General features: G+C 39.8%; 1 protein-coding gene across 3 annotated transcripts in view; it reads right to left on the reverse strand.

Moving 5' to 3' along the window:
- Nucleotides 1-26824, reverse strand: part of LOC143024641 (uncharacterized) — a 42287-nt gene extending 15463 nt beyond the window's left edge. For 2 of the 3 annotated variants that reach the window (XM_076183552.1, XM_076183553.1), the window contains exons 1-4: nucleotides 26158-26214; nucleotides 22538-22618; nucleotides 14760-14856; nucleotides 14016-14098 (exon numbers count right to left, since the gene is read on the reverse strand). In XM_076183552.1, the coding sequence (XP_076039667.1) occupies nucleotides 14016-14098; nucleotides 14760-14856; nucleotides 22538-22618; nucleotides 26158-26199 (303 nt within the window). In that variant the 5' untranslated portion in view covers nucleotides 26200-26214. Of the gene's footprint in view, nucleotides 1-14015; nucleotides 14099-14759; nucleotides 14857-22537; nucleotides 22619-26157; nucleotides 26215-26631 lie in introns of those variants that run through there. The other variant, XM_076183554.1, reaches the window with a different exon arrangement.
- Nucleotides 26825-27304: the final 480 nt, after the last annotated feature.

Here is a 27304-nt window from a genome sequence, read left to right on the forward strand (position 1 = left end):
AAAGCATACATACATACATATACCAAGGCTTTTTCCCCCTTTCAAGGGAGGTAGCCAAAAAGGGAAAGGCATAAAAACACTCCCACCCATTTCATCACTAAATACACTCCACACCCCTCCCACCCTCCCTCTCATCTGAGCACCTCCTGGATGACAGGTCATCCCTGCACCTTGCCCACCGCCCTGGGTCAGATGCAGTGTCGCAAGACACAGCACATCCACAGCAAGGCCGCTTCATTTAATCGGTGACCCCCCCCCCCTCTCCGTCCCCCCTTGCATATAAGGAGAGGACGGGGAGAAATCCCTTCGGGCTGCATCAAAATTTACTCACACATACTACCCCCCCACCCCCCCGCCCATTCCTCCTCACGCAATCACAACATCATCCATATACAAGCAAAATACAACTAGGTAAATACAACTAGGTAAAATACAACCATTCTCCACTCACCTCTGTCTTCCGTCCTCTCCCTTCCTTCCTCAACAGACATTCCCCTCTTCCCCAAAGCCCCCTTCACCCCATCCATCCACCTCATCCTAGGACGTCCCCTCATGTTCACTCCCTCCACATCTGCCTTCCATACCTCTTTTACTAGTCTTTCTTCACTCATTCTTTCCATGTGTCCAAACCATCCTAATATTCTTTCATCAACCCTATCTCCCAGCTCCTTTTTCACCCTGTTCTCCTCCTCACCTCCTCATTTCTCACTCTATCCAGCCTAGTAACCCCCACCATACTTCTCAGACACCTCATCTCAAACACATTCAAACTCCTTCTCTCTTCTTCTCTTATGTGAACATTAAGGGAGAGCGACTGGAGGAAGTGGATAGTTTTAGATACTTGGGTGCAAGTGTAGCAGGAAAAGGTGGAGTGAAGGTGGAGGTAGAATGTAGATTGAGAGAAGCGAGTAAATGCCTTGGTGGATTAAAGAGTGTAATGAGGAATAGACATTTAGGAATGGATGCGAAGAGGAGACTGTATGAAGCAGTAATTGTCCCAACAGCACTGTATGGGGCAGAAACGTGGAACATAAGAGAAGAAAAAACAAAGCAAATGGCAAATTTATATAAACTGCAGAAATGAGTATGTTAATGTGAGAAGAGAGGAAAAAAGGAACCATGAGAAGGATATTATAGACAAATGCAAAGATCAACCCAAGCTATTCTATCGGTATGTGAATGGTAAACTTAAAACCAAACAGGAAATGGTGAAACTATGCCAAGGAAATATAGAATACACAGAAGATTTAGAGATGGCCGAAGTCATGAACAATCACTTTAAATCTGTCTTCACCAGAGAGAAAATACAAAATTGGGACATAGATAATAACAAGCAATCTCCCCACATGAGTGAGTTTACAACATCACTAAAAGAAATATCAGAACATCTATCAAGACTGGATGTCAGAAAATCACATGGCCCGGATGGTATTGCAAATTGGATTCTAAAGGAGTGCAAAGAAGAACTAACAGACAAAATACACATCTTAATAAACAGCTCACTCAAAGAAGGAAAGATACCCAAGGACTGGAAAAATGTTAACATTGTACCAATATATAAAGGAGGAAACAAGGAAGAACCCACCAACTATAGGCCAATATCACTAACAAGCACTATAGCCAAAATTTGTGAGAAAATAATCAAGAATAGATGGGTAAAACATCTGGAAGACAACATATTAAACCCAAGACAATTCGGGTTCAGACAAGGAAGATCATGCACCACAAACTTAATATGCTTTTACTCAAGACTAATAGACATAGTGCAAGAAAGAAATGGATGGGCTGATTGTGCATTCCTAGACTTGCAAAAAGCCTTTGACAAAGTACCACACAGAAAATTACTAAAAAAAACTGGAACACATAGGAGGAATACAAGGAAACCTACTAAAATGGATGGAGGACTTTCTGACTGGTAGAGAGACGAGAGTAGTGCTCAGAGAAAAATATTCAGATTGGAAAGAGGTGATCAGTGGAGTACCTCAAGGATCTGTACTGGCACCAATAATGTTTGCTATCTATATGAATGACATGGACGAGGAAGTGAACTGCTACATGAGCTTCTTTGCTGATGACGCCAAACTGTTAAGGAAAGTAGAAACTGATGAGGACTGTGAAGCACTGCAAGAAGACCTAAATAGGGTATGGAACTGGAGTCAGAAATGGGAAGTGGACTTTAATACTAAGAAGTGTAGCATAATGGAGTTTGGAAAAAGCAAAAACAGAATATCAGGAAAATATACAATTGGAACCAAGGAAGTAAAGAAAGTAGGATCCGAAAAAGATTTGGGTGTAATTATCACGAACGACTTGTCCTATGATATACAGATTAACAAAATTGTCGGGGAGACTTACAACTTGCTAAGATCAATAAAAGTGGCATTTACATACTTGAACGAAGACATGATAAAAAAAATATTGGTTACATTGATAAGGCCTAGATTAGAGTATGCGGCGACATTGTGGTCCCCCAGTACCAAAAAGAATATAAAGAAAATAGAAAGAATCCAAAGAGCAGCTACAAAAATGGCACCTGCACTTGCAAACCTATCATACGAGGAGAGATTGGCTAAACTGGAGTTACCGACACTGGAGCAAAGAAGAGAGAGAGGTGACCTATTGACCATCTACAGAATCATGAAAGGCACAGAGATACTTGATAGAGAGAACTTACTTAACTGGGACAAAAGAAACACAAGAGGACACGGAAAGAAAATAAAAAAAGACAGCTATAGAAGAGACTTGAAAAAGAACAGCTTTCCTCACAGAGTAATAAACAGTTGGAACAAGTTAGATGAGAAAGTGGTGTGTGCAAAAACAATACATGAATTTAAAAATAGTTTAGATAAAATGAGATATGAAGACAGGACCCCACGAGCATAGCTCCCCTTCCCGTAAAATACAACTAGGTAAATACAACTAGGTAAATACACACACACAAAGAAAAAATAGAAAAAAAACTATGAAAAAGATCTTGGAGTGATGATTGGAAAGGACATGAAACCAGATAAGCATATAAATATGATGTTCAGAGAAACCTACAACTTATTGAGAGCAATCAAAGTGGCATTTACTAAAATGGACGAAGAAATGATAAGGAAAATACTAACTACACTAATAAGACCAAAACTTGAGTACACAGCATCACTTTGGACACCCAGTACCAAAAAGAATATTAGGAAACTAGAAAGATTACAAAGAGCGACAACCAAACTAGCACCGACACTCGCCGAACTAACATATGAGCAAAGACTATCCAAATTGAACCTACCAACTCTGGAACAAAGAAGAGAAAGAGGAGATTTGATAACTATCTACAGAATAATGAAAGGAATGGAAGTTTTAGACAGGAACGACCTATTAGTGTGGGAAAACGGTAAACAAGAGGACACGGAAAAAATTGAAAAAGGATAGTTATAGAAAAAACTTGAAAAGGAACAGTTTCCCACACAGAACGATAAATACATGGAACAAATTAGACAACAAAACAGTATGTGCTAACACTATACAAGATTTTAAGATAAAACTTGATGCGGAGAGATACAAAGACGGGTCACCACGAGCATAGCTCCCCTCCCGTATATTACAACTAGGTAAATACACACACACATATACACACATACACACACACACATATATATATATTATATATATATATATTATATATATATATATATATTATATATATATATATATATATATATATATATATATATATATATATATATATATATATATATATATATATGACAAAGGTTTCTTCAATCTCGTAAAGGAGGCAACCAAGAGAGGCATGCACCCACCACCTTCCATCCCACTCCCATTTGTCACCTATTTGATTTTTTTTTTCCTTTGGCTCATCATGGATAAAAGGCCATCCCTGTTTCCTGCCAATTGCCCAAGTCAGAGGCAATACAGCAAGATGCAGCACATCCACAACAGGGCCCCACCATTCCATTTATTTGGCAACCCTCCCTCCTCATCCCCTCATATGGAAACAGAAGAGGAGAAATCTCTTTTGGCTGTGTAAATTCATCATCCATTCACAAGTATTCTCCACTCACCCCTATCTCTTGCTTCCTCCCTTCCCTACTCAGGTTTCCAATTCACCCCATCCATCAATCTCATTATTCTTCTCAAGTTCACTATCCATCTCTGCCTTCCACTCTTTTTCATCAGACTGTCTTCACTCATACTTTCCATGTGTCCGAACCATCCCAGAAGTCTTTCATCAGTTCTAACTGCCAGTTCCCTTTTCCTCCATGCTCTCCACCTCAACTCAATTTCTTATTCCATCTGTCAGGGGGAAAAGCTACCCCTTTAAAATTTGGAAATACTTAGAAATTGATTCATCATCCAGCTCTAACATTTTTAAGTTACCATTGTAATGATTAAAATTAATTATAAAGAAATCCATAAAAGGAACTGGATTCGTTAACAAACATGTTAAAAAAAATGTTACTATGTAAAAATTAAGTCATAATCTCGCTATCGGACAAGTGGGGATAAAGAACGGCCCCTTTGTTTTGATCGAGCCAACGTGGCATATTAGAGAAAGCCACGTAGACTCGCCAAGACAGCCAACCAAGGCAAATCAGTCAGAAATTTTCCCTTATAAAAGGTAAGAGTTAAAGTCGGAATCATTAATTAACATTTAAAAAAAATTTAATTGAGAAGCCCACATCCGGTAGAGGGGGGAAATGAGACGGAAGAGGGGAATGCAATTACACGAATGCTGGCAATAATTACCTTGTGTAGTTGCTACGTGTTTGGATAACCCTTTTCATTCTCATAATTATGTTTCGTAACTTTCATAAACTCTGTTGTATGAAAAGTAGATCCTTTTTGTGTATGAGGGTCACGACATGGCTTCCGTTTAAGGGGGTTACTCTAGCCTCACCTAACCTACCATGGCCTAGCATAAAATTAATTGTAAACTTTAAGTAGGGTAATTTAAAGATTTCTGAAGAGGCGTATCCTATGTTATATTATAGGAAGAGGCATATCAACCTCATGTTACCTCTCTACAGTCTTGTAAGGATTTATTCTGCCTCCCGAATCTTTCAGATACCCTACTCCATTTTCCTATTGATGTAGTATTGTTTCTGAATAAGGTTCCCTTTTAAAAGGGAACCAGTCCTGGAGTAAAATGTACTTTTGAAAGGAGACGCAAGTTCTCAGTTCCCTCCCCTCCCCGGTTTGGGAAGTTTTAGGAAGTTTTTGGAAGAATAAAGGCAGTGCCGAAGGTCGAGTTTCCTTTCAACCAAGAATGGAATATGGACTAGTACCCACCTACCCAATGCCCCATGCTCTACCAGATGACTAACCAGCAGTACAGTACAACTCCTCATCCTCCAGTTGGTGTGACCAGGCGGTCACGGAGTAGCGGAAAAATGGTCGCTTATCACAGGAAGTGTGTGGAAGTCTCTAGCATATGAATGGTTGATCTATAATGATCAATGAGATATATATATTTTCATCTCTTTTTCTCTTTTCTTTTCCTTTCTCTTTCTATTTTTTTTTTCTTCTGTCGGGGTTCGCCTCGACACATCCATCCTTGTTACCCCCACCACACTTCTCAAACAAGTTTAAATTCCTTCTTTCTGCCTCTTTTAAATTCTATGTCTCAGATCCAGTGTTGTAAGCACACTTGCCCTTTTATAGTTTTCTCTTTGCATCCATCCCTACTTATTTCTCACCACACTTTTCATTCTCCCAAGACATTTACTTGCTTCTCTCCATTGTCAGATAACAATGATAGTTACAATGTTATTTACATTGACTTTAGCAGTGTGTTCCACAATGTTGCCCACCTGAGACTACTGAAAGTCAGTCCATGGCATAGGAGGACAACTGTTTCAATGGATTAGGTCTTGGATAAGTGACAGAAAACAGTAGGTCACCCAAATGGTATAAAATCCAAATCGGGGAGGGTTTCTAGTGGAGTTCCCCAAGGCTCTGTTTTGGGCCCCTTATTGTTCACTATGTATATAAACGACTTGAACAATGGGGTTAATAGTGACATCATTAAGTTTGTGGAGACACTAAAATAGAAAGCCTAATTAGGTCAAAAGACTCCACAATTCTGCAGGAAGATCTTAAATTGTTCACATGATGGGTGAAAAGGCAAATGGACTTTAATATCTCAAAGTGCAGCATGTTAAACATAGGGCTACACAACCCCACAAGCAGATGCAGGTTTCCCTTGCTATTCAACAGTTCGATATCTGACATTTCACTTATATGATCCTTTTGAATTGATACCACTTGCTCTTTTTTCTATGTGGGCACTCGATTATATGATCATCAAACCATGAACAAATGCACTGTGATCAAAGTGCCATCCACGTTCCATCGGTCACTCATCAAAACTTGTTCCTGCTCTTTATTTAGTTGTGTTTACTCCCTTGGCCCATGCATCAGTGTCTGTATTTTGTGCGACTATTTCACATTCACTGTTGCTTTTATGAGAGTAATACACAAGGTGATGGGTTCCAAGTGGCCTGCAACAACTACTACTGGTGAGATAAAGCCCAAAAGACCAAGGAAGAGTTTATTGTTGAGGGAGGTGAAGGGACTAATTCCACTCCCTGAATCATGCAGTTGCCCCAATCAACTGTCTCCACAATAATAAAACAAGAAGACAGTGTAAAAAACACTGGTGAAACAGGTTCTACATTAATGGCAAAGACACTGACAAGGCAGAGGGAACCAATAATGGAGGAAATGGAGAGACTATTAAGTCTGTGGACTGATGACCTGTTTCACGACAGCAATTCTCTTTCTACCTCCTTTGTGACAACAAATGCCCTCTCAATTTATGATTTACATAAGACGGGATAAGAAGTTAAGGATGGGTCAACTTTCAGTGCCAGTAAGGGTTGGTTTGACTGTTTTAAAGCCCAAGCTGCCCTATGCAACATCAAGATGACTGGTGAGGCAGCAAGTTCTGATGAGCCTGCTGTTGTAGCATTCATACCATCACTGAAAAAACACACTGAAGAGTGTGTCTACAGTGCCAAACAGGTGATAAGCTATGACAAGACAGGCCTGTATTGGAAGAAAATATCATCCACAACCTTTATTGCTAAGGAGGAGAAAACAACGCCAGGATTTAAAATATCCAAAGACTGACCTTGACACTGGGTGGTAATGCAACTGGGGACCTGAAGCTGAAGCCTTTACTGATCTACCGCTATGAAAACCCAAGAGCACTTAAAGGCCATGTGAAAGAATATCTCCTAGTGATATATAGATCCAACAAGAAGGCCTGGATGACATCTTCTATGAACCAGTATTATGTTGCAAATTATTTGTCCCCTGCACTGGGTGACTATGCTGCCAAAGAAAAAAATTGCCAACCATTTCCTCCTGCTGGTTGACAATGCCCCAAGCCACCCAACAACCATGGAAGATTGGGCAGACAATATAGAGGTGATGTTTCTGCCCAAAAACACAACACCACTCATCCAGCCCATGGACCAAGATGTGATTGCCACTTTCAAGGCATATCACCAGTGCCGCACAAAGAGTCAGCTGATTGACATGACTGACAGCCCAGACAAGCCCACTTAAACAATGAATGGCTGCTGGAAGAAACTGTAGCCTGAGTGTATCAAGCCAGCTGTTGACTTCATTGGATTTAGTGATGTGAGACCCATTCGTAAGGACATCATCAGGGTTTCACCTATTGCCTAGCTTCAAGGAGTTGTAAGAAGATTATGTGAATGAATTGCTACAGTCCCATGATAAGCCACTCAACAATGAAGATCTGATGGAGTTGGAACAAGACGACCTCTCCATGGCAATGATGATGATGATGTGCCCTAGCAAAGCCTTGACATCAAATTACTTCTTGATGTGTTCTCTGGCCTAGATGCAATCATTGAAAAAATAAAGGAAAGGAACCCAAACCCAGCACAAAGTGAAACAGTTGCCTATAATGTCGAGCAAGCCTTCAAGGTCTACAAAGTTATATAAGAAAAAAGAAAAAAGAAGAAAAAAAAAAATTCCAGCTTCTTCAAACTTGCCACTCCCTCCCAACCTGCATCAGCTGATCCAGACTCACCTCCATCACCTCTCCAGTCTACGTTTGGTGCTCTTGCGTCCACCTCTGCTGCCAAGATTCATCAAGCCCTACCACTTCTGATGACTGGGAGAAGGTTTCCTCAGGATTTTAGTAAGACTAGCGGTGTTCTACAGAGCCTCTTTTTCTGCCCTTTCCAGTGGATATAGGCCTACCAGGGAAACCACTGTATAAAAAAATAATGTGTTTTGATGACGTGGAAAGGTGTTATATCTCTCTCTAAATATAGGCTAGGCCAAGGCTACCCTATCCATTGAATTAAATCCTATTAAAACTTAAGTTCACTATCCGATCCTTTGTTATTTGATCTGGTTTTCAGGAATGTAATCCAATCGTGGGGGAAACCTGTATAGCTTGGATAACACTTTTTTGAGAAAACTGAGCGCAAGACTTGGGAGTTCTACAGTCCCAATATTAAATCCAGGAAACAGTGCATTAGCATCAGGAATAAAGCTAACAGAGCATTAGATTTCATTGCTAGGATGGTTACGAACAGAAGTGCAGAGGTAATTATCAAACTATCTGGCATTAGTTAGACCCATCCTTGATTATGCGGTACAATTTTGGTCTCCATCCTATAGAAAGGACATTAATTCACTAGAATCAGTACAGAGGAGAATGACCAAATGATACAAGGGTTCAGAAATTTACCTTATGAGGAGAGGCTTAGGAACTGTAACTTGCACTCCCTGGAAAGACGCAGTGTGGGGTGATCTAATAGGGGTGTTCAAGTGGATCAAAGGCTTTAACAAGGGTGACACAAACAAGGTCACCATATTAAGACAACAGGGCAGGATTCACAGTCATAGATTTAAATAGGAATAGACTTAGTAACCATGTAGTGAGCACTAAAACTATCAGTTGTTTTAAGAAATGGTTAGACAATTTTATGGATGGGAATGACATGTGATAATGGACATGGAACTGCCTAGTGTAGGCCTTATGGTCTCTTGCAGTCTCCATTATGTTCTTATACATAGTTTACCTCCATCCTCACCCCTCCATTCCTTGCTATGTGACCTTTAATACTTAAAATCTACCCACTTCCTTTAACCACTCTCCTTTAAGACTTAGCTCTAACTCACTGCCACCCTCACCCCACGAACATCTCGTCACCTTAATTTTACCCACATTTACATGCAACTTTCTCCTCTCATCGCATACCTCTCCACATTCTGTCAACAACTGCCTTAGACCTTCCTCTGACCCAGTAGCAAGTGTAGTGTCATCAGCAAACCACTGGCTCACCTCTAGCTTCCCTTTACTTTCACTAACCATCACCAATCCCCTGACCATCACCCTTGTTTACCTCCCATACTATCCATATGTACATATTGAACAACCAAGGTGATGTAAAACAACACTGTTGCAGCCATACCTTCACCTCAAATCACTAAATTTCCAACCCTAACACAAGCTCTACTATTTATATACAATGAGGTTCTTCACCCTTATAAGGGAGGTAGTCAAGCCAAAGGCACACACCCATTCCATTCCCATCCACCACCCTGGTTTTCCTCTCATCTTAGCTCCTCATGGATGAAGGGTCATCTGTCTCATGCCCACTGCCCAGGTTGGAAGCAATGCAGCAAGACACAGCACATCCACAGCAGGGCCACTTCACTTACTCATGTAAAAGTTTTTGACTGCCTTTAACAACTGTCCCATACATCCGCAATACCTCTCATAGTGCCTTCCTGTCAAATGTCAAACCTTCTTCAGGTCAAAAAATCAATTATTCCTATTCTTTTTCTAATCCTCTCAACACCCATATGATTTTTTAAATACACTCAAATGATCCCTCTAAAACTACTACATTCACATCTGTCCTATTTTCCTTAGGACATTTCATGACCTATATCCACCCCTTAATAGTTATCACTGAAAATTAACAATACATATGCTTTCTGTAGGAAAGTATCAAGCCAATATGAATATTTGCAAAATTGGTTGTGCAATCCTAATAGAACTTGGCAGACACTGACAGGTGACCCTACTGCACATACGCGAGCAGCCATTTTCCCATGTCTGACAAGTAACAGAGGTGTTACATGGGGGAATGGCCACTCACATATGTGCAGTAGGATCTTCTGTTAGTGTCTGCCAAGTTCTATTAGGATTGCATGACCAATTCTGTAAATATTCATAATGGCTGGATAATTTCCAGACCTCATATTTCAATATTTTCTAAATCATTTATTGTCATATTACTGTATTAAGGTTACATTCAATATCTTGTACTACGCTGAATATTATCTGATATACATTTGTTGCTGTCCTGTAACATTTCTCTGAGTATTCCTTTTCTGTGATGGGGGAATTCCCTGTGGTGGGGGAAAAGAATACTGCCACCAAGTATTCACACTTGGATCGTAAGAGGCGAGAAGAAAGGGACAGGGATTGGAACTAGGCATCCTTCTCCTTGTAGCCCCACAGGGGAAAGAATAAGAGAAGGCATAAGAGGGGCTGGAAGGCCTCGGACCAGCACCCTAAGGTTTGGGTCTTTTAATGTGCGTGGATGTGGCACAGATGAGAGTAAAAGGGAAGAGATAGGTAGTATGTTTGTGAGAAGAAAGATGGACGTGTTGGCTTTGAGTGAAACCAAGTTGAAAGGGAAGGGTGAGTGTATGTTTGGGAGTGTAAGTGGGAGGTTATCAGGAGTGAAGAGAGGGCATGGGAGGGAAGGGGTGGCTATTCTAGTAAGTGAAGAGATAGGTAAACGGGTAGTGGAGTGGAAGGAGGTTTCCTCAAGGATAATGTGGATGAAGGTGAAACTGGGGAAGGAGATGTGGGTCTTTGTAAGTGCATATGGGCCTGGAAGTGAGAAGAGTGTAGAAGAAAGGGAGGCCTTTTGGATAGATCTAAACGAGTGCATAGAGGATTTGGGAAGAAATGTCAATGTGATAGTACTGGGAGACCTTAATGCTAGGGTGGGAAAAGGTCCCATCGATGGAGTGGTTGGGAAATGTGGAGTTCCAGGAAAGAATCATAGTGGAGAGTTGATGGTGGAAATCTGTCTAGAAAGAGTTGATGATAGCAAATACAGTGTTTCGGAAGAAAGTCAAGCATAAGTACACATGGGAGAGGGTGGTGGAGGGAAGGGTGGTAGACAGAGCGTTCATGGATTATGTAGTGGTAAATAGGATTATGATAGGAAGAGTTAAGGATGTACATGCGCTAAGGGGAGAGGGTGGGGGAATATCAGATCATTTTTTGGTGGAAGGTAAGTTGAAAGTGGAGGATAGATGGAGGAAGAAGGAAAGGGACAAAAGGTAGGGAGGTTCTTAGAGTGAACTCCTTGAATGAGAAGGACAAGGAGAAGGAGTACGGAAAGAAGCTGAAGGAGGAGTGGGAGGGAGTAGAGCTGGGTGTGGAGGAGGAATGGGGATGGTTCAAGGAGGGAGTCATAAAGTGTGCAAGGATGGTGTGTGGAACAAGAAGGACAGGGGGAAATAGAAGAAAGGGTAGTGAATGGTGGGATGAGGAAACAAAGAAGGTTGTAGAAGAGAAGAAGCGAGCTTTCACAGATTGGTTACAAAATAGGACGAGGGAGTCATATGAGAGGTACAAAGAAAAGAAAAGAGAAGTAAAGCAAAAGGTAAAGGTGGCAAAGAGGAGAGCAGATGTGAAATGGGGTAAGAGTTTGACAGAAAATTTTGAAAGTAATAAAAAGATGTTTTGGAAAGAAATTAAGAGGAAGAGGAGGCGAATCAAGTAGAGAAGAAAAGGTAAAAGGTGCAGATGGAGAGATGATAATGGAAGAGAAGGCAGTAAGGGGAAGATGGGCAGAATATTTTAGGGAGTTGCTAAATGTGAAGAAGGATACGGAAGGAAAGATTGCTGCAGTGGGAAGTGCGAAGAAAATGAGAGTGATGAATGAGGAGAATGGAGGAGAAATAAGGAAGGATGAGGTGAAGGCAGTTGTTAAGATGATGAAAGCAGGTAAGGCACCTGGTCTGGATGGATGCCATGCGGAATGTCTGAAAAAGGGAGGTACAGTGATGGTGGACTGGTTGGTGAGGTTATTTAATGTTTGTTGGAGAGAGGGTGCAGTGCCGGAGGACTGGAGGAGTGCCTGTATAGTTCCTCTTTACAAGGGAAAAGGGGACAAGTGTGAATGTAGTAGTTTCAGAGGGATTAGCTTGTTGAGTGTAGTTGGGAAGGCTTATGGGAGGATCTTGATTGAGAGGATTAGGAGAGGAACAGAGGGAGTAATTGGTGAGGAACAGTGTGGATTTAGGACAGGTAGAGGTTGTGTAGATCAGATCTTTGTGGTAAGACAGATATGTGAGAAAGCTATAGGAAAGGGGAAGGATGTTTTTTGGTCTTTCATGGATCTGGAAAAGGCTTATGATAGGGTAGACAGGAAGGCACTGTGGGAGGTTATGCAGATATACGGGATAGGAGGAAAGCTTCTGGGAGCTGTCAAGAGTTTTTATGAGAGTAGTAGAGCTTGTGTCAGGATTGGAAATGGAGAGAGTGAGTAGTTCGAGGTAAAGGTGGGACTTCGTCAAGGATGCGTTATGTCGCCATGGCAGTTCAACTTATACATGGATGGGGTGGTGCGAGAGGTAAATGCAAGGGTAGTGGGTCAGGGATTGGAGATGGTTAAAGAAAATGGAGAAAAGTGGGAGGTGAGCCAGCTGTTGTTTGCGGACAACACTGCGCTTGTGGCAGGATCGGAGGAGGGATTGAGGAAGTTGGTGACAGAGTTTGGGAGAGTGTGTGATAGAAGAAAGCTAAAGATAAATGTGGGTAAAAGTAAGGTGATGAGATGTACAAGGGGTGAAAGTGGCAGTAGACTGGAAGTGAGCATTAAGAGAGAGCGACTGGAGGAAGTGGATAGTTTTAGATACTTGGGTGCAAATGTGGCAGGGAAAGGTGGAGTGAAAGTGGAGGTAGAATGTAGATTGAGAGAAGCAAGCAAATGCCTTGGTGGATTAAAGAGTGTAATGAGGAATAGACATTTGGGAATGGATGCTAAGAGGAGACTGTATGAAGGAGCGATTGTGCCAACAGCACTGTATGGGGCAGAAACATGGAACATAAGAGAAGAAGAGAGAAGGAGTTTGAATGTGTTTGAGATGAGGTGTCTGAGAAGTATGATGGGGGTTACTAGGCTAGATAGAGTGAGAAATGAGGAGGTGAGGAGGAGAACAGGGGTGGAAAAGGAGCTGGGAGATAGGGTTGATGAAAGAATATTAGGATGGTTTGGACACATGGAAAGAATGCGTGAAGAAAGACTAGTAAAAGAGGTGTGGAAGGCAGATGTGGAGGGAGTGAACATGAGGGGACGTCCTAGGATGAGGTGGATGGATGGGGTGAAGGGGGCTTTGGGGAAGAGGGGAATGTCTGTTGAGGAAGGACAGGAGAGGACAGAAGACAGGGGTGAATGGAGAATGGTTGTATATGGATGATGTTGTGATTGCATGAGGTGGAATGGGCGGGTGGATGGGGGGTGAGGTAGTACGTGTGAGCGAATTTGACGCAGCCCAAAGGGATTTCTCCCCGTCCTCTCATTTTATGCAATGGGGGGACGGAGAATGGGGGTCGCCGATTTAAAGAAGCGGCCTTGCTGTGGATGTGCTGTGTCTTGCGACACTGCTTCTGACCCAGGGCAGTGGACAAGGTGCAGGGATGACCCGTCATTTCAGGAGGTGCTAAGATAAGAGGGAGGGTGGAGGGGTGTGGAGTGTATTCAGGGATGGAATGGGTGGGAATGATTTTATGCCTTTTTCTTTTTGGCTACCCCCCTTGTAGGGGGGAAAAAGCCTTGGTATATGTATGTATGTACATTTGTATGTTGTGACATTTAGACAAGTTGAAGTGGGTGGGAAGAGGACAGATGGGATAATAAGGATTAAATCTCCAGTCTTTCCTATTCCCATTCACTTCCTACATTTGAATGAAGCATTAGAATGTTACTTACTTTTATCACTCCACATATAAGGAGGCCCAACAGTCCAATGCTCACAAGTAATGTGGGTACTTCTTGGGTACCAGCTCTCCTTACTTGAAAGAAAAGAAAAATTTTACATACACATATCAATACAAAATTTGTTCTATTTGGATATATAATCATCATTCGTTCTCTTTTAACACATGCTTGCAAGGGTGGTGGCCAAACCAAGACTGTCAGAAAAGCTAAAAGACAAGAACCCTACCCTTCCTCCTCTCTCCTTTCCTCCTATCCCTCTGTATCCTTGTATTTGCATTTTCTTCTTACCATGAGGCTCATAAGTACATTATCAAGTCTTCCCACACTTAGCCAGGCCATTCCAACATTGGAGAACCTCACTGCCCAAGTATCACCTGACCAAGTGCTTGCTAAACACAAGCTCATGCAACACTGATTACTCAGGATCAACAGAGTTGGATTCTATCTAATGTACAATTGACAAATACACTGGAATTTTATACCCATCAATCCTCCTAACATGTTTGCCTCCCCCTGCCGCCCCAATTATCTCTACCTCCTGACCCCCATTCTCCCTCTTTATCTCCTGCCCCTAACCTCCATCTCTCTCTCTCTCTAGCCCCAGCCCCCTTCTCTTTGAAGTAAAATCTACATGAAAGAAATCTGCCCAGAAGCTAGTAAGGTATCTGAACAAAAATTACATTTTCCGAGAGGCATACTATACAACATATACAAAAAATATTGCCAAATACTTACACATTTCTTCCCTTAGTCCTGTATCGTCATCTTCAAACATTTCCCTTTTATTAGCTATTATTACCATGATGGTAAAAAGTGATAAAATATCACCAATCTGCAATTAAAATAGTTATTACCAGTACAGACTAAACAACAAAACTATTTGTTTCATGCACCAATGAATGTACAAGCTTAGAGAATATTCTTTTGCATTGCTAATTCAACTTGTGTTTATGAATGAATAAGCCATACAGTATCAGTTCCAAAGGGTGTTCTTGACTGCCTATTATCTATAGCTTGTAAGAGGAAGTGAGTCATTGCAAATATCTATGATATGTTTTTAGTTTTAAAAAATATCTATGACAGTTCATGGGAGGATAATTTTTCTTACCAAGGATGATACTATGCTTGTGGCTAATTCTAAGGAAAAACTGAAGAAAAATGTAATTTTTCAACTCCCCCCAACTACTGCTATTCCAGTCTTGGACGTATCAGGGTTTCCATGAATTTTTTCATCATCTCTTTATCCATATAATGGAATGCCACTTTAATCTTCTGCAGTAGTCCATACGTCTCTCCAACAATCCTGCTGATCTGTCTCTCAGGTGACACAGGTTGTCATTTATGAAGACTTCCAAATCTTTCTCCTCATTTACTTTTGTAATGGGTTTGCTTCCCAAAGAATACTTTAAGGATGGCCTTTTACTGATATTACCCATTTCCAGTACTTTGCATTTTTTGGTATTGAACTTGATTTCCCATTCTTGGCTCCATGCAAAAATATCTAGATATTTTTGCAATATTCTACCATCCTCCTAATTCTTCACTCTACTCATGATTTTTGCATCATCTGCAAACATGTTAGCATAACTTGATGTTCCTTCCCTAGAATACCAACATGCCTATGTGTCATGAGGCACTAGTGAGTATATGAGGATGCCAGCGTCAGCATCCTAATTATATTCATTTTGTAGTTGAAGCCCAGTGACCCCTGTATTCTGTGAACAGGCTTGATTACACTTTCTGTGGTATTCTGGGTGGAAGAACATGTATGACAACTGTAACTTTATATTTCATAATGCATGTACTGTGATGCATCAGGCAGCTAATGTGTGCATGAATATTCAACTTGTAATGAAGAGGTTAGCAACAGACAAGAATCATTATTGGTACAAGCACTGAACCTTGTGGAACTCTGCTTATTACTGCTTGAAATCTTGTCCTTTACTACTGTCCTCATGTATCTTTCCTTCAAAGTCTTTAATCCATTCTAGTAGTTTACCTCTCAGTCCTCCAACATGCTCCAATTTCCACACAAGTTGACTGTGGGGTACTTTATCAAGTGCCTTCTCTAGGTCCAGGTACATGCATTCCATCCACCCCTCTCTCTCTCTCTCACTTGCAGTACATCAGTCACTCACGTAAAAGCAAAGGTTCAATACACATGACCTTCCAGATCTGAAGCCAAACAGACTTGTATGTCAAAATGTTGATATTTTCAAGATAATTGGTCCATTGATCTTTCACATAATCTCACTATTGTGCTGGTTAGTTATACTAGCCTACAATTTAATAGTGCTCCTAATTTCCACCTTTGTGAATTTGCACCTTATTTGCCCTTTTCCAACCAAGTGGTGCAATGTCTTCTTCCAATGAACATGTAATAAGACTGTGGATCTTGTCCACTAGTTCCCTACATTCTTTAAGTATCCAGTTTGAGATCCCGTCAGGTCCTGAGGCTTTTGTCACATCCAATGATCCCAAGAGATTGATCACTTCTCTCATTTCTAGATTTATATCTGCTAAATATGGTTTACTGTTTCCCTCACTTTTCTCCAAAGGGTGCACTCTTTTGAGAAGACTGATTGGAAACCTTCATTATTTCTGCCTGAGCTGAGGCCACTTCAAAGACCTTACCATATACTATTAACTTGGTGATTTTCCCCCCCATGTCTCAATCTCCCATTTATGAACCTGTAAAACAGTTTTGGTACACCTTTGCATGTTTCTACTTAACCTCTTTCAAAATTACTTTCTTCTTCCCTGTGAATTCTGGTATAGTCATTCCTAGCTTGTTTGTAAGCTTCTTTTGTTTTATTGCTTCTTTTCTTTCTCCATTTTCCCCAAGCCACATGCCTGACCTTTTTTGCAATCTCACTTTTGGTTAAACCAATCCCGTTTTTGCTTCTTTTGTTTAGTCTTTGACATGCTTGTTCATTCCTAGGTTGTAAATGTCAAGAAAGATTTCCCATTTCCTCCTCATTTCTGTGGTATTAATGACTTCTTCCCAGTTTGTTTCTTCAAAGAATTTTTCAACCCTAAGTAATCTGCTTTCCTAATACGTCTTCCTTGCCTATGTGATTCATTCCTTGGCTCTATTTCCTCATACTCCAGCTGAAATTAAATTGCAACACAGTCACTTTTTCTTATTGGGCAAAGGTAGTTCAAGGAGCTGATGATGTCTGGCTCTTTGGTTAGTAACTGATCTAATCTTGTGGGAGCATCATCTCCTCTTACCCGGGTCACTTCTTTTACCCACTGGGTCATTGTGTTCTCCATTGCTATACTCAACAGGGTATTTCCCTAGGAATCTTCGCCATTTGCTTTCCAATCCTCCCAGTTGACCTGACCACAATAAAAATCTCCAATAAGGACTATGTTACTATTTTGTTCAATATTTTTCTGTGCCCTTTAGTACCAATCTTCTGGTGAACTGCTTCAGCCCAACCTTCACTCAAGATATGCTTCTTCCACCTTTATATGACTTCTTATCACAAACACTCTTCCACCCTTTTTATCTTCTCTGTCTCTTCTCCAGGTGTATCTCTTTTTCCCAAACTGTATATTGACATTTTTTGGGAGTTTAGTGTCTACTAGACAATATATCAGGCTCATTTACCCTTAAGTAGTTATTTCTCTCCAATTAGCTGATAGTAAACCATCAGCATTAGCATATATCATTCTAAGTTTCTTTGTAGTGCTTTGCAATACTGCCTTCTTGTTTTCTGAGAAACCATTTCCTCAACTTCTGATTGACAATTCTCCAAAAAACTCCTCTTTTTCCTTTGCTCCTCCTTTCATTTTTGGCTTTGGCTTCCTCTAAGAGCTTTTGTCTTTACCCATTTCTCTTCTTTAGCATCTTTCCTAATCCAAATATTTTTTAACTTTTCTTTACAAAGGATTACAAAGGCGGAGCATGCCGACAGGAGACCTTTTGGTCCATATCTAGGTCGGATGCGAAAAAAAATCATAATGATAAATTAATAAATAAAGACTATAATGGTGTAAATAACAAATAAAATACATAAATAAATGCATAGGTATAGTTAAATAATAAACAAACAGGTAAATAGTAAATAATGATAAACTGACATATAACTAATACTAAATGAAAATCAAACAGACAAATGATAACAAAACAAAAACAAACAATATAAAATAAATTATAATCATTACAGCATCTTGCTTAGGTGTTTATCTAAATGATTCTTAAAGCTTCGAACTGAACTACATTGCACTACCTGCGCAGGAAGTTTATTCCATTCATTAACTACATGGTTGTTGTTGTTGTCGTTCCCTAGACTGTCTGTCCGAGCAGTCCGTCTCCCCAAGGAAGGCCACAGCCGAAACTGGGTTTTCCCACAAATCCTTTATAGAGTGTATGTTGTGTTGTTTGCCGTGCATGATTGTGTATAATGCAGTCTTCCATTATGTGTTGTATGGTATGGGGTGAAGTGTTACATCCTGGGCAGCTGTTCACAACACGGTCGTCCAGCCTCTTCTGGTAGCTTAGAAGTGCTGGGTGGTGACCGCATCGCAGTCTGGCCAAGTGGACTCTGTCCTTACGTGGGAGAGAGGATTCAGAAGGGTGGATATCAGGGGGTCTGGCATGTAGCAGTGTGTTGTCTTTCAGTGTGTTAATGGAGCGGTGAGTGATATGATTATGAATATGTTTCCGGAGGCTGGTATTTGGTGGTTGTGGAGGAAGAGAAGAGAGTATCTGTGTGTATAAAGGTCTATGGGTGTAGTTTTAATGTTTCTTGGTGTGTGTGGGTGTTCTGCTATGTAGTGTAGCGGGTGTGATGTGTTTGTGGTGGCTGCAGCAAGTGTTTGTGTGCCTCTCATGTCGAGGTGGTCCTTGACTTTGAGGACTTTTGTTTCATGGTGTAAATTGGTCTGTAGGTGATGTATTTGTGCAGCCTGTAATTGTTTTTAGGGCTTTGTTTTGTATGATTTGAAGGGTGTTGTGGTGTGTCTCACTGAGATTAGGAGCCCATGCAGGACTCGCATAATTCATCACTGAGCGTATGCATTGTTTGTATATTGTTATATTAGTTTCTTTGTTTTGTCCAAATGTTGTTCCAGTGATTGACTTGAGTGCGTTAAGTCTAGGTGTGCATTTGTTTTTTATGTTTGTGAGGTGTTGTTTGAATGACATGGATGTATCGTATGTTACACCAAGAATTTTCGGTGTGTTTGTGTGTGGTATTAGAGTGTTGTTGATGTAGAGATGAGGTATGTATTTGTGTTCTTTTGTCCAGTTGGTGAGAAGTGTTGCTGTAGATTTGGTTGGAGCTATTTTGAGTCTGTTTGTGATGAACCATGTGTTGAGTGTGTCAAGGTAAGGCTGGATTATTTCTGCAGCTTTGTCTGTGTTACGATGTGTGCATGTGATTGTTATGTCGTCTGCGTAGGAAGAGATTTGTATTTCTGAGGTGTCTGGCGTGGGTAAGTCATGCATGTATAGATTAAATAATGTGGGGGATAGAACTGAGCCCTGTGGTACTCCGTTCTTAATGTTTCTGATGTGCGATGATTGGCCATTATATGACACATGAGCATTCCTGCTTGCCAGATAATTGGCCAGCCATCTTTTGGTGTTATTGTGCATGTCTGTGTTATATATTTTATTTGTTAGGTTGTGGCGGGGGGATAGCATCAAAAGCTTTACTAATGTCCAATGTTATAAGAAGTGTTCTGTGGTGGGGCCTATCTGAATTGATGCCATCTAAAATTCTTTGTGTGAGGTTTGTCAGAAGAGTGTTTGTGGAGTGTAGTGGCCTAAAACCGTGTTGTGAGTCAGCAAGGGGAATATATGGTGTGACAAGTTTAAGTATTAGGCGTTCAATGGACTTTAGAGGGGGTGCAGAGAAGTGTGATTGGGCGGTGCGATGTTGGGATTGTTGGGTCTTTGTTCGGTTTTGGAAATGGTGATTATTTTACCATGCTTCCAGATGTCGGGTATAGTGTTGTGTGAATAGCTGTAGTTTGCAATGTTTGTGAGTGCGTGTATACCTTGTGGTCCAATGTGTTTTAGGTGGATGTTGCTTATGTTATCAGGGCCACAGGCAGATCGAGTGCTTGAGACTATGCATTATGAGTTTTGTCTGACTGTCTATGAAGGGTGTATAGTCTGAGTCTGTGGGAAGTCTTTCTTACGTCGAATGGTGCGTCGGTCGTCAGGGTGAGATGTAAGATGGCTCGTCTGTGCGAAATGACGTATGAGTGCGTTTGCTTGTTGTCTGTTTGAGGGTAGATTATCTGTTGTTGTGATTATTGCTGCGTGAGAGCGTGTAGTGTTAGTGTTGGATAGTGTGATGCTGTTGAGTGTTTTGTACAATTTGCTGGTGTTTGTTTTGTGATCAAGTGTATTGATAAAGTTTTGCCAATTTTGTGTTTTTTGTTCAAGTATTTTATTGGCAATCACAGTGTTTAGTGTTTGTATTTGGTCTGCTATGTTTTGAGGGATAGGTGTGGGGGTATCGTGTTTAAGTGTGTCACGTTGTCTGATGAGGCCTAGGATTTTGGTGTGAAGTTGGGGTTGTTTGATTTTCTGTTGCCTCTAGGGATGTATCTCTTGTCTGCGTTTTGTATGATTGTATTAAATGCGTGCACAGCATTGTTTATGTTTGTGATTGGTGTACTGTTAAGTGTTTCAAAATGTTGTTCTGTCTCTTCATTAAAGGCTTCCCAGTTAGCTCTCTTGTAATTGGTGTAAGTGTGTCTGTGGCCAGCTGGGGTGCATTTGTTTTGGGGGTGATGTTGATTGGAAGGTGGTCAGAACCAAGGGCTCCGACCACTCTCCATGATGTTGTTGGGGTTAGGCAGGGGGAGCAAAAGGTGATATCAGGAGAGGAGGGAGTGTAGAGGGCTTGGTATGGGATATGTGTATGATTATGTGTGTTGTTCATGATAGTCAATGAGTCGAATTGAGTCTGTATATCAAGCCCTCTGTCTGTGTCAGGGTTGTCGACAAACCAGGCAGACGACTTGGCGTTGAAGTCACCACCCATGATCAGGTGGGGGATTGAGGTTAGTTGGCTGAGTTGAGGTCTGAAGGTGTTTGGAACTGTGGGGGATGATTGGGGGGGGAATGTACATGTTAACTATTGTTAGTGTTGAATTGTTGCCTGTGCGGATACGAATGGATTGGGTTTCAGTTGTGTTATCTGTGGTAGGGAGGAGAATTTTGGTTGTGGCACTTGTGTCCACAAAACAGATGGAATGGTGGATCAGGGTGATGAGTCCACCGCCATTGCCGTCAGTCCGGTCTTGTCTGATGGTGGTGTAATTATGAAATGATGGTGTTTTGTGTGAGTGTCTTAATTTTGTTTCTTGTAGAATTGCAATGTGTATGTTGTGTTGTTTAAGAAAGTGTTGGCAAAGTTGTTTCTACCTACTTCAAATTGAATCTATTTCTGGACAGTTTGAGGACCATTGTTTCTTGTCTGATTCTGAATTGCAATGTGTATGTTGTGTTGTTTGAGAAAGTGTTGGCAAAGTTGTTTCTACCTACATCCAAATTGAATCTATTTCTGGACAGTTTGAGACCATTGTTTCTTGTCTGATTCTCATTCAATGTGAAAATTTTGCCACTTTTGATGTTGTCAATTCCCTTCTTGTACTAACTTCCAAGACTTACTGATTACTTCTTTTGGCATGGCTTGCGACTTGAACTTTATTTTCACTGGACATGCACAATTTCTCTTATATTTGCCTAACCTATGCACGCTGTCAGTCTGGTCTGTTACATCCAAATCCTTCCCTAGAGTTGATGTAATTTTCCTGATCATTTACATTTCTTTTTCTTGACAACTTTCATGAGGTTTTGTATTCTTCTTGGCATCCAAAGAGTAAGACGCATCTAGACTTGTCTACATCATTGAAGAGGGATTTTTATAACCTTGACTAGTCCTTCTTCCCTTTCCTGTTGCTCCGTTATCTCTTTAAAGGTTACTCTATTTCTCCTACCCTCATTTGTTGTTGGCCTATCCTCTTTATCCTTCATGGTAAGATTTGTCATTTATCAAAGGTTCATTTTCCCTTCTCAATCAATCTTTATTTTTTAAGCCATGTTTGTTTCCTTTTCCTGCTCAAGTTTTTCTCCAGATCATATAATCTAGTTTCATGTAAGGAAATTAAGTCTAAATCTTTCCAACTCTTTCAGAACTTCACTCACCTCCATGGCAGAATATCCAACTTCAGACTTATCTTTTCAAATTTTATTTTCTGTACTATATTAATTTTTCCATTGGACTCCCTTTTTTTAGTATGAAGCCTTCAAAATCATTCATCATTAGTCTAGATATAGCAGTGAAAGACAATAGGTTGTGATGTAAACAAACTAGAAATTAAAGTTGATCTTGTGTTTTCTTTTGTGAGCGACTTTGGAGACGAAGGCCACTACTTTCCTTCCCTCTCTTCAGAAGTTGAAAATGTGCATGCATGTGTGATGTGCATGTACGGTGTGTGTGTGTGTACGTGCATGTAAAACATATGCAGGAAATACTTCATACCACCCCAATGTAGGCTACGGAGAGAACTCCAGTACGGAGACCGATGCAGCACAGGAAGTGCTGAACACGAGGGCACTTCATCTGTGGACAAAAAGAAAAAGTAAACAAAAGTCAGTGGAAGCCATTCTTATCCAATTCATAAATAACAAAATATATACATATATCATTCAATCAATCTGTTGGCCAAGAAATGTTTTATACATAACATATCCCCTACGAGATCAGTCATAGACACTGGTTTTGCATGTAATCTGAGGAAGAAATTTTGAGGAACTATCTACAAGGTGAGTGTAGAGCAGTATTTACCTAACTGTAGTATACAGGAAATGAGCAACACTCACGGGGTCTGGTCTTCAACTTTCCAATTTATCATATCTAGATTTAAATATATGTATGGCTCAAACTTGATATGTTTTTATTTTCCAATTTGAGGTAAACTATGTCCTTAATTTCAAATAAGAGGTAACATACTCAAATGGATGAGCTACGGTACTTTCTATAAGGTACACAAGGACAGTAGTTATGGATAAAATGTCATGATGGAGACCAGTGAAAAGTGGAGTTCTGGTTCAGTGCTACAGCCTGTTTCTTGTCTGCTAATGATATGATAGTACAACAAGGTATGCCAATATATTTGCACATGTGATAAAGAAGACTAGGCAATGTCAAAAATATCTAGATACTATTTTTGCAGGGAGCCAAAAATGTCTGATGAATTAGAAAAAAAAAAAAAATACAAAGCATTGGAAATGAGCAATAGCTCTTTTAACTATATGGACAATGATGATTAAAAAACTCTTAGAAACCCTGCTCCATCCAAGACTTGAATATGTGTCAGTGTTATGGTCCCCGCAGTGAAGGATATAAGCAAGATTGAGAGAATACACAGGGCAGCAACCAAACTGAATCCTATCCTTGCAGATAAGCCATACGAGGAGTCTGCCAAATTTAAATTATCAAAGAGAATGAGGTGACATGATTACAGTATTCAGGTTACTGAAGACTACATTGACAGAAGAGATCTCTTGATTAGGAAGAGGATTTTGCCAGGTCATGTGAACAAACTAGGGATGCAAAGAAAGGCAGTTTCCTCTTTTGATGTACACGTAACTGGAATAGCTTAGAAGGGGATATGATCCAAGCTGAAACATAACATGAACTTAAATTCAAACATGTTAATTGGAAATTAAAGATGTAGATTGCGTTGGAACTGCACATGAATTTGAGGCTAGGTATGATAAATTGAAGAGTAGAAGACGGGACCTAATGAGCATTGCTCCTTTCCTATATACTACAATTACATAAAAACATGTACATGAAAGCTAACAATTGCATACAAAGATGGATGAGCACAAACAGGAATAATAAGCAAAACTTATCAATCAGTAATCAATAGGGATGAAGAATTTGAGAGATAAGAATGGTAAGAATATGAACATTATGACAACAGTGAGAATGGAAGAAGTGCTTAGAGTTATAAAGATTGGAAACGAGGAAGTCCTCAGGACCTGATGAAGTCAAACTGAATACTAAAGAATGCAGAGAACAATTGGTGAAAAAAGCATGCATTTTGATAACTAGTGCACTAGAAGAATACAGTTGGAAGGGAAATCAACAAATGTGGTACCAATTTATAAGAGAGGTAACATGGACTGCTAATTTATAGACCCAAGTCCTTGACTTGTACAACATCAAAAATCGGGGAAAAAAATTATGTAGACAAGACATCTATAAAAAAAAAAAAAAAAAAGGAATATTAATCAATTTCTATTCAGAGAAGGAAAGTTCTGTATTACAATCCTAAGTTTTTACTTTAGTGACTGATGTTCTCTATGTCTGGACTTGAGAAAGCTTTTCATAAAGTGTCACACAAGTGACTGATATGGAAATTAGAAAGCAGAGGCCTCACTGGAAACATACTAGCAGTGATCAAATATTTCTTAACCCCTTCAATACGGGCCAAAATCTCGCGGGCAGCATTAGCTGCCAGACGTGCGATGTTGTGTCATAATACTCGCATTATAAAAAATAAAGTTACTGCTGTATTGCTCATTCTCTTTCACCCATGAATTTTGATAACCATAGAAAATATGATGAAGCCAGTTTACAGAGTATGTGGGTCACGCAGGTACAACTACAATATATATAATCAAGATGCCGACATCGGCATCCTTGCATACCCACTTGCTCCTCATGACACCTATGTAGGCGTCATCATATCGAAGGGTTAAAGGACAAATTAAAGAACAGTAACGAGAGAAGTCAGAATAGAGAAAAGTAACTTGTGATACCACAGGGCTCAGTTTTGGCTCCTGTTAGGTTTCTTGGATATATCAAGGACAAGATGAAAGAAATAGCTATGCAGACTTATTTGCTAACAATGCAAAGATCATGAAGAGGATGTGAAGTAAGGAGGATTGCATATGCTGCAAAAAAGGGACCTGGTTAAGTTATACAAGTGGAGTCAATAGTGGAAAATAAATTTTAACACAAATGAATACTGGATATGGGCCAAAACATGAAGACCAATTATGGATTAAAAAAAAAAAGGGAAATTAAATAAAAGTACAGGAGGAAAAGGACATAAGTAACATGATCAATTAACCTATCACCTGCAGTACATACAAGGAAAATAACATAATCTGTTGAAAAATGTAAGAGTGGCATTTCACTACATGGATGAAGGCATGATGTAGAAAATCACTGAATTAGAATAGTAAAGAAAAGCTGCAAAAGGCAGTAACTAATATGGTACCTGGTCTAAATGACAAGGTATACAAAAAAACTGAAGAAACTGGGATTTTCCACTCAGGAGTGAAAAGAGGCAACATGATGATACAATTGGAAACCAGTTTAAAAAATGTACAGAAAAAAATTACTGGTATGAGAGGTAATGAATATTTAGAGAAGTGGTACAGGACAGTATTAACAATGGGGGGGGGCAGTATAATGGAGGGAGTCGCAATATAATAAAGTGGCATGATCTCTCTATAAATAGAGCCTTCTATCACAGACAAAATTATGTGTGGCTCTGGTCCATCTATGCCATAGGGGCACCCCATATAGACCCTAAAGTACCAGCTGCATGCTAGTGAGCAGCTTTTGACCCCACAATAACATGCAGCCAATACCCGAGACAGGGTAAATAAAATTAGATAAACATACACACACACACCTATTACAATAGCCTACACTAGAAATTCCTAGACTTATGGTCCCACCCAAAAGCTGTTGCCTGATATCTGAAGTATGCAGTTCGTCTGCGAGAGATATGGGCAATTTATTGGTCGATTTATTTTACCATTTTTATTTTCTAAATTAATATGATCAACCTAAATCAAGACTTCCTGCAAATGCCCAAGACAATTGACATTCGGTTTGCCATGGGATTAGCCAACAGGAAAAAGATGACTAGCCAACAGGAAAAAAAATGACAATACTATCCAACATCATAACATGCCATTTCGTACGTGCTGGATAGCATATTGACATATCTGGCAAGTTGGCTTGACAAAAATAAATAACTAAGTAAAAATAAAGCGAAGTTTATCATGGTCAGGCAAAAGATCTCTGGGACCAATAGTGTCAAATTAAGGCGAGTTTTTAAAATATCTCCTCACCGCCAAGTGTACGTTTTCAGACATCTGTAAGGCCCCGCCCATCACATAGGATTTTTATTTTTGTGACGAATTATTTATCCTTCAAACTGTATTTAATCTAATCTGTCTTAACATTCCTCGCCCAGTACAATCTGCAACCATAACATTAGCTTTCTGCAGGAGACTTTAGCTATATTCAATGTACACAAAATTCAGTATTACTTATTTACTATCAACTTCATCACTGTCGGAAATACCATACCGAGTACAACAGTTGATAAGAAGTAAATACAACAAAAAACAAAATACTACAATTATAAAGTATATATAAATTATTTTGCCATCACAGCCGAATACACATAAATACATACATATTGAATATTCTGTCACTTTAACTTTTGTGGCGTATACCATATTTCTGGAGAAAACGTTTGAAGCTACAAACATTTCAATGACAAACAGAACATGAAGGAAAATAATACTGGTACTACTAACTTTTGTGGTGTTCTGACTAAATTTCCTGAATGCTATTTGTCTTGGAACTATGTTAAAAGTCGTTTTTCACCACACTCCCAATCTACTACGAGATCAGTAGCCCCTGAATTCCACTACGTCTTTGTGATGCAACGAAGACCACCACCAACTATTTCTTGCAATGCGCAGACGTCAATTCCATAATTTGACTGAAGATGGGAAACTTGAGGTGAAAATCAAAGACTATATAGGAAAGATGGGAAAGCTTCTATCTTTTACTAATAAGAAAACGTCATCCATCCAGCGTGAATGCGCGCCATCTATCGACAGAGCCGCAAACTATAAATCGGAAGTGGCGTAGTGCGCTTTCAAATCTTGTATTATAGTGTTTATTGAAATTTTAAAACTGATCCTTTCGCTAAAATAATCAACATCTCGAAAAAGTTTTATTTTCTCTTTATAAAATAATGAGTAGTAATTTTATTTCTTTTGCATGCAAACAAGACTATTTAATATATGCTTTACACACATGATCACATTTATAAAATCAAAAGTTGGTAAAATACTTCTGCACAATGCATCATTCATTACTAAATATTTGAAATTGAGTAAACAGTTAAAATTTAAAGGGTTATTTTAGTTATATTTATCTTATTATTTCTGTAATATCATGTTTTTCTTGTTTGTGCTTGTG

Source organism: Oratosquilla oratoria, chromosome 4, assembly GCF_046742065.1.
Source record: "Oratosquilla oratoria isolate Oo_2021 chromosome 4, ASM4674206v1, whole genome shotgun sequence".
NCBI classification, from domain to species: domain Eukaryota; kingdom Metazoa; phylum Arthropoda; class Malacostraca; order Stomatopoda; family Squillidae; genus Oratosquilla; species Oratosquilla oratoria.